The sequence below is a fragment of the Castanea sativa genome, chromosome 12 (assembly GCF_040712315.1).
Source record: "Castanea sativa cultivar Marrone di Chiusa Pesio chromosome 12, ASM4071231v1".
NCBI classification, from domain to species: domain Eukaryota; kingdom Viridiplantae; phylum Streptophyta; class Magnoliopsida; order Fagales; family Fagaceae; genus Castanea; species Castanea sativa.
Genome location: NC_134024.1, coordinates 47,685,538 through 47,698,099, shown reverse-complemented (window position 1 = coordinate 47,698,099; position 12,562 = coordinate 47,685,538). Strand labels below are relative to the sequence as shown.

The 12,562-nt window shown below is 34.4% G+C and overlaps 1 protein-coding gene across 1 annotated transcript; it reads right to left on the bottom strand.

Annotated features, from left to right (window-relative positions):
- Positions 1-5,710: 5,710 nt before the first annotated feature.
- On the bottom strand, positions 5,711-11,858 carry LOC142619087 (nuclear transport factor 2). The gene is made up of 10 exons (XM_075792154.1): positions 11,644-11,858; positions 11,334-11,419; positions 11,087-11,224; positions 9,459-9,732; positions 9,158-9,378; positions 8,848-9,016; positions 8,590-8,711; positions 8,444-8,503; positions 6,844-6,907; positions 5,711-6,362 (listed from the first exon to the last, which is right to left on the bottom strand). Exons 2-10 carry the CDS (start codon positions 11,400-11,402, stop codon positions 6,061-6,063), a joined length of 1,419 nt encoding a protein of 472 aa, XP_075648269.1. The 5' UTR covers positions 11,403-11,419; positions 11,644-11,858; the 3' UTR covers positions 5,711-6,060.
- Positions 11,859-12,562: the final 704 nt, after the last annotated feature.

Here is a 12,562-nt window from a genome sequence, read left to right as displayed (position 1 = left end):
GTTGTGTTTTATTTGTGGATTGTATGGAGGATCTAATTAATGTAGTTAAGAATACTAGTGCTTTATTCTGAAGAAAAGAGAGATACAGGTGCTTTAAATAATTATCTGAATGAAGTTATGTTGTATTTGTGACCTGCATTGATCTTAGGTCTGAGATATTGTTGAAATCCTTGGATTGTTATGAATAATGTTGCAGTGAGGTTGGACTTTTGAAGGGATCCGTGTATTGGTGAGATAAGGTTCAATCTAATGATGTGGTGGATCTGTGTGAGAAACGCGTGGATGATTACCATGGTTATATGACTGAGGGTGAGTTTGGTTTAGGTTTTTGATATTTTGTTTTTTGAAAAAGTGGAGGTTTTTAATAAGTGCTGTATAAAAGTGGGCTTTTTGTAAAAATTGAGTGTTAGGCAAAAGCTGTTTAAAAGTGCTTTTTGAAAAAGTTGAGTGTTTGACTAGCATTTATAAAAGTAACAGTTTGAGAGATAAATTACTAAAAATGACAATATATATATAAGGAAGTTTATTTTATATATATATATATATATATATTTTATACAAAATAGAATTCTACTCTAATTTAATCTAAGTGTATTAGTATATATATGTGTGAAGCTACCTCTTGGAGATTTGAATTTCGGTTTTTGCATCCAACACTTTACAAGCACTTATACTTGTGGAGTGACCATCACACCAAGAGGATGCAATGGTAAGTTTATTTCATACTTAAATCAACTAATTTATATACTTACTAAAAAAAAAAACTAATTAATAATAATAATAATATATATATATATATATATATATATATATATATATATATATATATATCATTGGTATATAAGAGTCTTATTAATGTACTTGTTGAAATATGTCATAGTTGCTTCACATGTAATTGCCAAAAGCTGGTAAAACTCCTCATCAGCATCATCATCAGAATCACTAGCACTATCATCATAACTATCACTACTTTCATCATCATCATCATCATCATCATTGTTATCACCATCATCATTATTGTCAGCATTGTTATAATTGCCATCATTCAAGTTGCCACCATCATGATCATCACAGTAATTTCTGTAATTTCCTTCCATTAACAGTTCCATAAAGCAACTTTCATGATTACCAGTATAATCATCCATATTTGTGTAGCCTATACAACAAAGTAACAAATAATCAACCATTGCTAGTACTACTTTAATACAAATCCACATAATAATCAACAATGTAACAAAAGACAACAATAACACTTTAATGCAAATTTCAAATGTGTTTACATTACACATATATTAGTCTTTTAATGCAAATTTCAAATGTGTTCACATACACATATATTAATCCAAAGCTAATACTAAATATCACATAACTTAGTTTAAAGTTAATACAACATAAAACTAGTATTAGCTCTAAGCTAATACAACATAAAGTTAATACTAGTTCTAAGCTAATATAGAGTTTATGTGGTCACTTCTTTTGATTCCAAATCATTTCTTGTAGACACTACAATTGTGACTCTAGCTCCTTGAAATTTAGAAACATCTCCCTCCGTGACCTTTTCATCAAGACATAAGAAGCTTTAATAGCAAACTTATTGTCCATTCCAGGAAGTACTCTCACAATCTCCATAACATTATCAATTGAACCTACTGTCCTTTAAAATGTTTTGTCCGATTAGATATAGACCTAAATAAAATTCTTTTAAAAAATATAGAGAGGAGGAGAAGAAGAAGAAGAAGATGAAGAAGATCGTCAACAGATGACAAAGGCAAGAGAGACTTTTACCTGCAGCAACATGGAGAGGATTGTAGCAGTACAGAAAGGCCTGTTCTGTAGCAGAGGAGAGAGGTGTTATCCTTTGATTTATCAAAAAGTAAAATTGGGTTTTCAATAAATATTTGGGCAATTTGGTAATTGAACACTACTTCTAATGGTAATATTTATGAAACGCACATTGACTTTTGCAAAAGACTCTGAAGAGCTGTGCAATGTTAAAGTGGACTTCTTTCACATTTCAAAACACAAATTTTTAGAAAAAACAACTTTTAAAAACCTTACCAAACGCACATTTTATTTTTTTTGGTTTCAAAAAGCGCTAAATTTCTCTTGGATTTTATGAACACCATGAGCAATACAATTAGGTTCTAGTAATAATGGTTTTGAATTTGTTGGAAGGTCTCTATCAATATTCCACATGAATATTGGGTCTGGCTCCAGTTATGTTACAGTAGGCTGTGACTTGTAAGACACGTAGCACGCGAACATTGTTGTTGTGTGAATGCATTTGAACGGCAACATAGTTTTGCATCTCTTGCTGGACAGACAGTACACCTTGTACGGTGAAGTTGACGAAACAATTCTGGCTGTTCGTGGTGCCACCATGTTAATTTACTAAATTGATATGCTTCAAGATGTGATTTGTTGTTTCAACTATATGATTGTCTTACGAGAAGTTTCTGTGGTTGTGATCTTAAAATATTTGAAACATGTCACACTGCAACCTTTTAGTTTTAGTGCATCCTTATAGTTTTAGTGGACTCATGCCTTAAATGAAGTGATTGTGATATGGTGTTGTAACTCGTATCACTTATTTGACACGAGCAATTCTAAGACCACAATTTCTACCTTATCTTGTTTTATAATTCCAAGTACACAACCTCTATTACATCCTTTATATAACTGTTCTACATATCAAATTTTGATTGAATATCTTTCACTTTCACAAGATTTCATATTTTTTTCTCTATCACTCATAGTTTGTCACATTCGAGTTGTGACAAAGTTGTGGCACAAAGAGGTGTGGTCTTAGATATTTTTCCATTAGAGAGCACGAAAGATCAAGCACAGGGGTTGCATTTTTAATTTATTATGTATCACATTCATTATATTATAACACAGTTATAGGTCATGGCTTGTCCTGGGGTTCTAGCATTAAGATCAATTTACTAATTAAATCAATGCATGGAATTGGTAAGATTCAGTTTAACAAATGTGAATGCTTAAACATCAATGTTCCATTAGACACAAGGTTACATTGGGATAGATAACCACGTAAATATTTCAGATGTTCAAAGTGTTTTTTTTTAGAAGATAAATAAAAATTAATGTTTATTCAGTTACAAGAAATATTTTCATACTATCGGTTCATGCCTTTCATGTAAAAGATGTTTGTCAGACACTGCACTATTTTAATAATCAAACCCTTGTTAATGGGATCATCTTTGAGATTCGAATTTGTGGGTGAGTTATCTTAAGTTATTAACCTTTACAATTGGACTCCCCCCCTCCCCGGTGACCCGGTCTGACTTTCGCCTCTCCTCTTGAATGATTACATGAGGCTCATAAATCCCTTCAATTGATACGTTCATATAATTCTATTTGTTAATTAGTAACCATAATCCAAATATATTGAGTCCACAATTGTGGCCTTCACAGTAAACCTGTGTATGAGGAAGTACATGAATAGTATGGGCTCAATTAATTTGCTTATTGTTCAAAGCAAGAATGCAAACCACAAATGATAAAGTAAGCACAATCATTAGAGAGAAAGAGAGGTTAATTTCTTTTTTCGACAGGGCCAAAGTCCATTAATTATAATAAAGACTTACTGTTACCATGAGAACCATGTTTCGCAGCCTATTAATGGCTTGACCGAAATGTTATTAGGACAATCGATTTTTATTATTTAAAAGTCACCATCCTCTCTCTCTCTCTCTCTCTCTCTCTCTCTATCTAAAGGAAGCTTATAGTAAAGGCAAAATTAGGTACAAAATACTGAAAATAGTCTGGGCCCTCTGGGGGTAAGTAATGCTCCAAAAATAATAGGCCTTGTATATGACACAACATCTTCACTACTGTTTAATTCCCACCTTAGCTAGCAATGCTGCATGGTGATCTTCTTCACAATAGTTAGGATAGACCTGACCTCTGAGTCACCATAAAATGCTGAAATAGCAACCTACTGCCAAAATTTAGGGTATTGCATGGGTGGCATTTTAAAACACAAACTTAGTACATGAGGTGAGAAGATCTACAACAACTTTAGCATTTAATTTAATGGGTTGTGTTAACGGGCACCATAAAGTGCCCATTAACAACCATTTTTGTGCAATTTTTTGTTTACTTTTTGCAGCTTTTTTTCCTTTTTGACAATTTTTTAACAGTTTTTTTTTTTTATCATTTTTGAGAACCCTTTTAATAATTTTTTGTGTTTTTTATAGAGTGAGACCCATATAGGGAAATGTTAACAAGCGGTGCTTGTTAACATTTCCCTAATTTAATTTGAATTTTAAAATTTTAGAATTGAGTGCTAGAGTGAGTCCATTTCCATCTCTAAAGTCTCGAAAGTACATAATTCTGCCAAGAGAGAATTTGAGCGACCAACATTTGTAGAGATTCCTTTCAGCAACAGGCCCTAGGTTTCCCAAAACAGATCCTCATGTATTTAGTTTATGGAAACCTGTCGAAGCTTGTTCCCAACCAATGAGCTTAAGACAATTTTGGTAAATGCTCCCCTTGGGAGGTAGCAAGTTTTGGATGAGTCGGAATTCAATGGTTAGTAATAGTATTCTGGCTTTTTCAAAGATGGCTCTTTCCTAAAAAGTTGCCCTCAAAACACATTTGGTTAGGAGCTGTCCAAATTTGCGACAAGATTATGGGAAAAATATCTTTCTACTGGACTTGAGGTATGTAAAGAATTTAAGCACTGTTTTATCAAATAAAATACATGTTGGATAGGAAAATTAGGGGGGTCCAAACCAACCCCAATCATTTCCCAAAGCTTAAGAATCGAGGTGCAATCTATAACTCTTAGAATGTGAAGGATAGAGAAACTACGGGGCAGTCTCTCTCTCTCTCTCTCTCTCTCTTTCTTTTCTTCTTCTTCTTCTTCTTCTTTTTTTTTTTTTTTTTGTAAAGGGGAATTTAATTAAATAGAATCAAAGTTACAAAGTCTGGGTAAGAAATACCCCAAGCGTCCAAAAATAACTGATACAAAATAAGGGGTCACTACTAGCAGATCCACGCATTTGTTTTCTTTGCGGTAGGTGGAGCAGTCTCTCTCATTCCGGTATTTTAACCGCTTCTTTGTAGAAAGGCTTAAAAAAACATTTTAGTGAAAACCTATTTTTATCTTTTCTATATTTATAAACTTAGGAAACTTTTTAGTTTCCATTTCATATCAAGCTAGAAATAAAAATATCACAAACACGATTGGAAGCATAGTTAAATTAAGGAAAGAAATAAATCCAGTGACATGAATCAAACTTTTTAAGGATTAAATTACTATATAGCAGGGCAAGATAACACAGTGATGATTGATGAGATCTCAGATAATCAAGGAGAAGCAAAATGCTGCTCACCAATCAATGAGAGAAGTTTGATACAAAAAGCCAACTTTCGCAGACTAAAGGCGGCCATTAATTTGGGACCAAGATGAGCAGGTACAAAATATACAAGCACAAGAAACATACTACTCGAATCCTAAAGAACAATGAAAAATCAAACACATCAGGCCTGAGGTTTCACTAGGAGCATTTCATCCATTTGAGACGTTCTGTTTGATGCACTACCACACACAACTTATCTCATGATTCAATGGTGCACGCATCAAGGTCAAGGGCTACATTTCCTCACTTCGGAAATCAAACGGCTCAAACTAAAAGAAACTAAAAAGTTTGACACATGAGCTATATCTGCAAAAATAAAAAAATGAATCGAACAAAAAAGAATCCCATATCAAGAATCTTGATTCAAGATGACCTAAAGCCATAGCCTAACCATATTGTCATTTCCATATAGGAGCCAAGCTCCAAAAATAACTGCTAAAAATAGGTGACCCACAACACACCAATGCACCTGGACAATGGGTACTAATTACTAGTATACTGAATAGAGTTTTTGAATGATTATCACTCATGACTGACCAATTAAAAAACAAAAATCCTAAAGCAAAGTTCATGTAGCTCATCTGAAAAAGATCCAATCACTTGATAAAGCACCAGACTTCAGAAAAATGTAAAAATCCTCTAACTGCTATCTTCCTCACAAAGTTATGGTATCTTAGGCAGTAGCAGGTATCCGAGGTGCAGTAGTTCTGGCTGTTGCGTTTACAGTCAATCCACCAGCACGATTTGCACGGCCACCATTGCCACCTGCATGATCAGCCCGCTGATATCCATCACCTCTGCGGTTTGAAAATCCTTCTCGGTTGCCACCCCTGCTTCCAAACTCAGCCCTGCCATTAAAGTCACCCCGCCCATAGCCCCTGCCACCTCCATAGTTTCCATTTCCACGCCCTCCTCTGCCTCCTTCATTCCTATATCCATTCCCCCTTCCAGATGAAAATCGTCCCTTACTGTTCCCTGGAGATTAAAAAAGAAGTCACTATTAGATGTCATGGAATCAAGGTGGCACCTAACCTAATAAACATACCATGAATAACCATTACCATCAACCAATTAGTTGCGCATGTCTGGCTAAGATTTGTAGAAAGAAATAACCCATGAGATGAAAGCAACATTCATTCAATCAAGAATGCCCTTTTACCCTTGCGACAAAATGGGTCCATCAGAACAAATTGTGAGACCTGCATGTTCCTCCCCCTAACCCCATAGTTATGCATTTCCCTAGGCTAACTCCCACAGTAAAAGACCTCCTGTGTCTAAAATGAACTACTTAGAAAGAGGAGCATTCTCTTCCAATGTTTTTCCTAATAAGCAAATCCGAGATCACCTGATCTAATGTCCAAAAGAACACAACTTGGCCAACATCCCACACCTCCCCCCCCCCCCCCAAAAAAAAAATCTTTGAATGGGTAAAATTCATCTACAAAACCCGACTTACCTCGACTGGTAGACCTCTTTTCCTCTACAACAGCCTGGCGTCCACCGATGTCAATGGGCGACTCCTAAACATCAATAGAAATATTATTTCATGCAATAATTCAAAATAACATTAAGAAGCTAACTGATGCAACAATCGATTGAAAGGATCTAATACAAAGAATGAAATCAAAACCATACTCATTAGCAATAGATGCTGCTGAAACATCATACAACATATATGAATAGTAGACTAATAGTACCCTCATGTTAAAGGTAAAATAAAAAATAAAGATCTTAACGCTTCAATATTGTAAACAAGAGATGTTTTTAAGTAAAAAATTGAAACATAATTTCATAATTTTCTAAATAACATATTTTGAGTAATAATTGCAAATTAGACTTAGTTACCATGTGTAATTTGGAAACCATCATCATTAAAGAACACTGATAAGATTTTTTTTGTTTAAAATCTATAAAAACTAATAAAATTCAACACTAAACCTCCCCACTGGAGGGGAGAGAACTCTACATTTATTAAATCTCATCCTGTATTTATAACCTGATGGACAGGAACGAAAAAACCAAGGAAAAGAGGATAATCAGCAACACAAAGGCATACAATGCAGACTGGCAAGTGAGTCCTCATCAAAGCCATGGAGTATGGAGAAAACAAAACCAGAGGAGCGGCATAGCCTTTGAAGCCAAATCCAGAGAGGGGAAGAAGATTTAAGTTAAATGCTATAGCACCAAATTTTCAAATTGTCAATCAGAAAGATGGGTAGCTGCAGTGAGGCTGTGTTGAAGGCAATAAAGATGGGTTTCACAATAATTATTAAACTGGTAAGTCATAAGCTGGAACAAGTCTGGAAACAAAATCGGCAGCCACCATGGAATATTTCAGCACCAATAGAAGACATCGGGAAAGCACAACAGGGTCACCAGCTCACTCTTCAAGCAATACAATTAACCATGATGGCCCTAGCTAAACTTGCTACCAACTACCCTATGCATCACTTTTGGACAAACTGCTAATTTTGACTAGTTTCCAACAATAGCTATTATTGTATCAACTACTGTTGCAATTTTATTGATGATGACATACTGCAAAACAAAATCTCATGGGCAGCAAAAGTTAATCGCCCAAGTAGGTTTTAAAATTGCATTTAGATTACAACCAAAGAACCTATATCACAAAAAAATTAAGAATTATAGCAGCATATCCAATTTAACTAATGAAACAAGTTATGGTGCATCCATCTACTCCATCAGGTAAAACATAACAGGAGAGGTAAAAGGTAAAGGAAAAAGGAAGAACATATCACCAAGGCAAAATCGATGAACAACAGCACAACAGAATTGCACCTTGCAGAGAACTTGCTCAATTAAACCAAAAACTCAGAAATATAAACAGCATATCCCAGTCATAACAAAGTCCCATAAATTATTAAACAGCCTTAGATTTAGTATGTAAATGAGTATAAGCTCATATTAACACCAACAGGATCTAAGAAGTCCTAAAGTCAACCAATGAAAGAAGTTATGGCCCATTCATCTGCTCAATCATATCAAGAATAACAGAGAAACAGAAAACAGATCAGCCCAGAATAACAGATGTATACCTTGATTGCACTTTGCACAGCACTTGCCACTTCAAATTCCACAAAGCCAAAACAAAATCCCTGTTGTATTGACACATGGAGAACAATTATATGCTCAGGGAACAGCTAACAATGAACAACATAAACTTGATTAACATATGACATACCTTTTGGCTTCTAACTTGAATACCACCATTCTTAATAGGTCCAAACTTCTTGAACTCATTCTCTAGTAGGGAAGGTGTGGCATTCAGAGGGAGGCCTTTTATGTAGATGGAGTAACCTTCAACTGGTCATAAAACGCAAAGTATACATATTAACTAGATTAATACACCCATACAGAGTAAAAACAACAACAACAATGATGCAGATCATAATGTGAGTTAACTAGCAGAAATAAAACTTAACAATAACAAACTGCACACCTTCAGAATCCTTATTACTACTGTTTTCATTAGCATTTGTGCTGGAAACCGGTGTCTCAGACACCAGAGGAGGAGGAGGTCCAGCAATTACTGGCTGCTCTTGGCTCTTGGAAACAGACCTTCGAGGAGCATAAGTTTGGGCAGCTGGACTGTCCTTCATAACCTTAACCTGCAACAACAAATTGAAGTAAAAAATATAACTTCTGCCCACATCCAGGACGTAGAAATTACAACTGTAGCTGGCAATGAAACCACACACTTAATTAATAAGCAAGTTAAAATGATAGAATTTTGATTGATGAATGCTTACAATATAGGCATATGACTTTTTGGGAACTTCAGTTTTAGAGTTGGATTCAGCCACTATCTGCCATTCATCTGAAACTTCATCAACTACCTCAGCAACCAGCACTTCCTCTTCTTCAATTGAAGCCTGTCCATTTTCAGGAGGGTTGTATACTTCTCCATCAACAACCTCGGACAATTCAGCTGCTGTCTCAGAAACATGATTCTCCTCGACAGGAGTAGGCTCTGAAAAAAAATTATCCTAAAAATCAGTTAAAGAAGAACAAAAGGCTTTACTTTGAATTGTAAAATGTGTTTGACATTACCAGGGTCAGGAGTAAGGGGCACTTCAACATCATTCACAAAACTTTGGCTCCCATCATCAACATATCTAAACACATCATTTAAAACAAAGTAGCCTTTGTCTTGAGGTGCTAGGAAGAAACTCTGAGTAAATTTGCGCCTCAAACTGTCCTTTCCAGTCAAATATCCAGTCACAAGAACAAGTACTCCTCCGTTGAAAGAATCTTGTGCATCCACAGTTAAGATTTGTGCACTGAGTTCACCATAATGAAGTGAGAGTATCTTCTCATTGATTGCCTGATCAACGAAAATCAAACAAAATATATAGAGTGATCAGGGCTTCAACTCTCCTGATTTCCAATTCAACATTATACATACAAAAGAACTTGTAGGCTACAACTAATACCAAAATGTTACTCAAACTATCCCTTTTTTCACTCTAAAATATTATGCTTGAATGATAAATTCAAAAAATACTTTCCAAACCCATGGGATTCAAATTGATGTGAATCTCAAACCCATCAAATCAAATTTTTATTGGTTAGATGAATACACAAGCATCCAATTTTACAAGGGGGCAAGGTGCCATTTGAGTTAGAACATATTGGCTAGAGTATTGTAGCAGTTACAACAATGATGACAATGACAGTGCAAATGATTTGGTGGCGATAGTAGTATGGTATCATGGTATTGTTGTTGTTGGTGGTGGTGGTGGTGGTGATGGAGCAGATGGGGGGTGGTGGTCGCGGCATTGACAACGATGAGGACAGTGTTGGTGGTAGTGATGGAAACATCAGAAGTAGTAGTGGTGGTGGTGGTGGTGGTGGCAGTAGTAAAGGTAGGGTTGAATAAGAATAGTAACATTGGCAGAATTTGGAAATGTTATCTTCCTCCCTGAATTTGATCCTGGATTTCAGTGCTTATAAATTCCAAGTTCAAATTCCATGCAATCTTTTTTTAACTCACTTTTTTTCTCAAGGGAAAATTAACATTAGAAATTTACACCTCAAAATTTCTCATCCAAACATGAGTTACAGGACATGAATTTCAAATCTTTTGGAATGCTCTCTACAAGGTCATGGAGAAATTAATTGAAAACAAATCAGATTTTCTGAATCTTTTTTTTTTCAAACATATGCTTAGCAACCGAATGATTATTTTCTGCATTCTTCTGCCATATTAATAGCAACAAGAGATAAATTATGGTCACATAGAGTAAACAGGTAAAGTACAAAACAAGTTCCAACATGTAGGCCATTGCCCATTAGGCTTCAGAAGGTATAAAAGATATTTCAAAAAGGAAAGTTTTTATAGATTTGAACCTAAATCATGTCCATTATAATTACACTGTATCATCAAACCAAGACACCAAGTGCGAATTGTGTAATCAAACTACATTTTTTTTTTCCAACTACACCTTTTTAAATCTTCACTTTTTCCTAGGTATAGCTTTCTCAAACAACCCCATTTTCAAAAAGCTTAAAATTAGGTTTTTGGTGTATGCAAGATTCGAACCCATGTCTAGACTTTATCGATTAAACTAACTGAAACCCACGATATTTCAAATAAGAATCACACAATCCACAACATGTAAACAATTAAGCTTCTAGACAAAAACACAAAAATTATACACACAAAGATAGGAGCTCACTTGCATAGAGGTTGTGATACTCATGGTCCCATTCTCTTCCATACGACCAATCTTACTAACATCCTGGTAAAACCGATGTACAAGTTCTGGCGATTGATGCAATATAAGGTAGTATTGGTGAACAAAAGCATTGCCCACCTACATTTCACCACAAAAATTTAACCAAAAACCAATCAAAAACCCACAAAACAAAACACAACACACTAACTGTTGACAACATTCTATACACATCAATAACAACACATACAACATCAGCACCCGGTGTCGCGGCCACGGCCACGGTCACAGCTACCTCCGCCTGCTCGAAAGTCGCCATTGAAAAAAAATTGATCTCTGGAAATCAAATCATATCAAATCAAATCAAACCAAAAAAAAAATTAAAAAAAAAAATTTACTTTTTTTTAAACACTAACTTGAATTCACATACATTTTATATGCCAAAATTCAAACCCTACAACAGCTAAAATACACAAAAAAAAAAATTACAAAAATTAGGGTTTTGAAAATGAGTAAAGGCGATCTTTGATTCCAGAAGTGAAATGAACAGAAAAGAGTACCTGAAACGAAGAGAAAATGATCGGAGAAAGTGAGTGAGTGAGAGAAATTTGGGTATTTCTCTGTGCTCTGCTCTCTCTCTCTCTCTCACACCTCGCTTTCTCTCTCTTCTCTCTTTTTTTTTTCTTTTTTTTTTTTTTTTGTTGGTTTTGGTTTTTTGTTTTTTAGGGTTTTTATTAGGGTTTGGTTATGGTGAAGAGGCGCGAGTGTGAAATGTGAAAGAGAGTTCGGGTTCAATTGAGAGTATTTATATTACTGAGCCGCACTTCTCAAAACCTTTTTGGACTCTTGTTCGAGCTCATCTCTCCATCCACAACTTTTATATTTGAGTGAAATTGAAATTGCTTTTTTTTTTTTAACAAAGTATCCATTATTAGATTACATCTTTTTTTATATCCATCATGCTTACAAAATTTTTTAAAAATGAAAAATTAATAGTTATGTTATTAATAAATTGTTTAAATTATTACAAATTTTAATAGTTTAAAATTATACATAAAATATAAGTTTATAGATAATTATGGTAAATAATATCCGATTAATACAAAATCTGACATGTGTGTTAAGAACATAAAAAACATGAAATTTAACGGTTACATTTTTAAAATATGTAATAATACATATTTTATTGAGTAATGTTGTAGTTTTAGACTACAACTAGCTAAACTTTGTCCTTTTAAAAAAAAAATTAATGAGTTTATAGTTTCCTTATGGAATAATAATTATAGAGTAACAATATAATTCAAAACAAATGTTAACAGGGTCTAAAATGACAATAAATTAATGGTGGAATATAAAGTTGTGTGAGTAATTGGTCTGATAATCAATAATAAGTTATTAACTTACCAATTTAACTATTGTGAACAGCTATGAAAAATGTTGCGTTAATAGCATTACTCTTTCAGCTAAGTGATTTGTAAC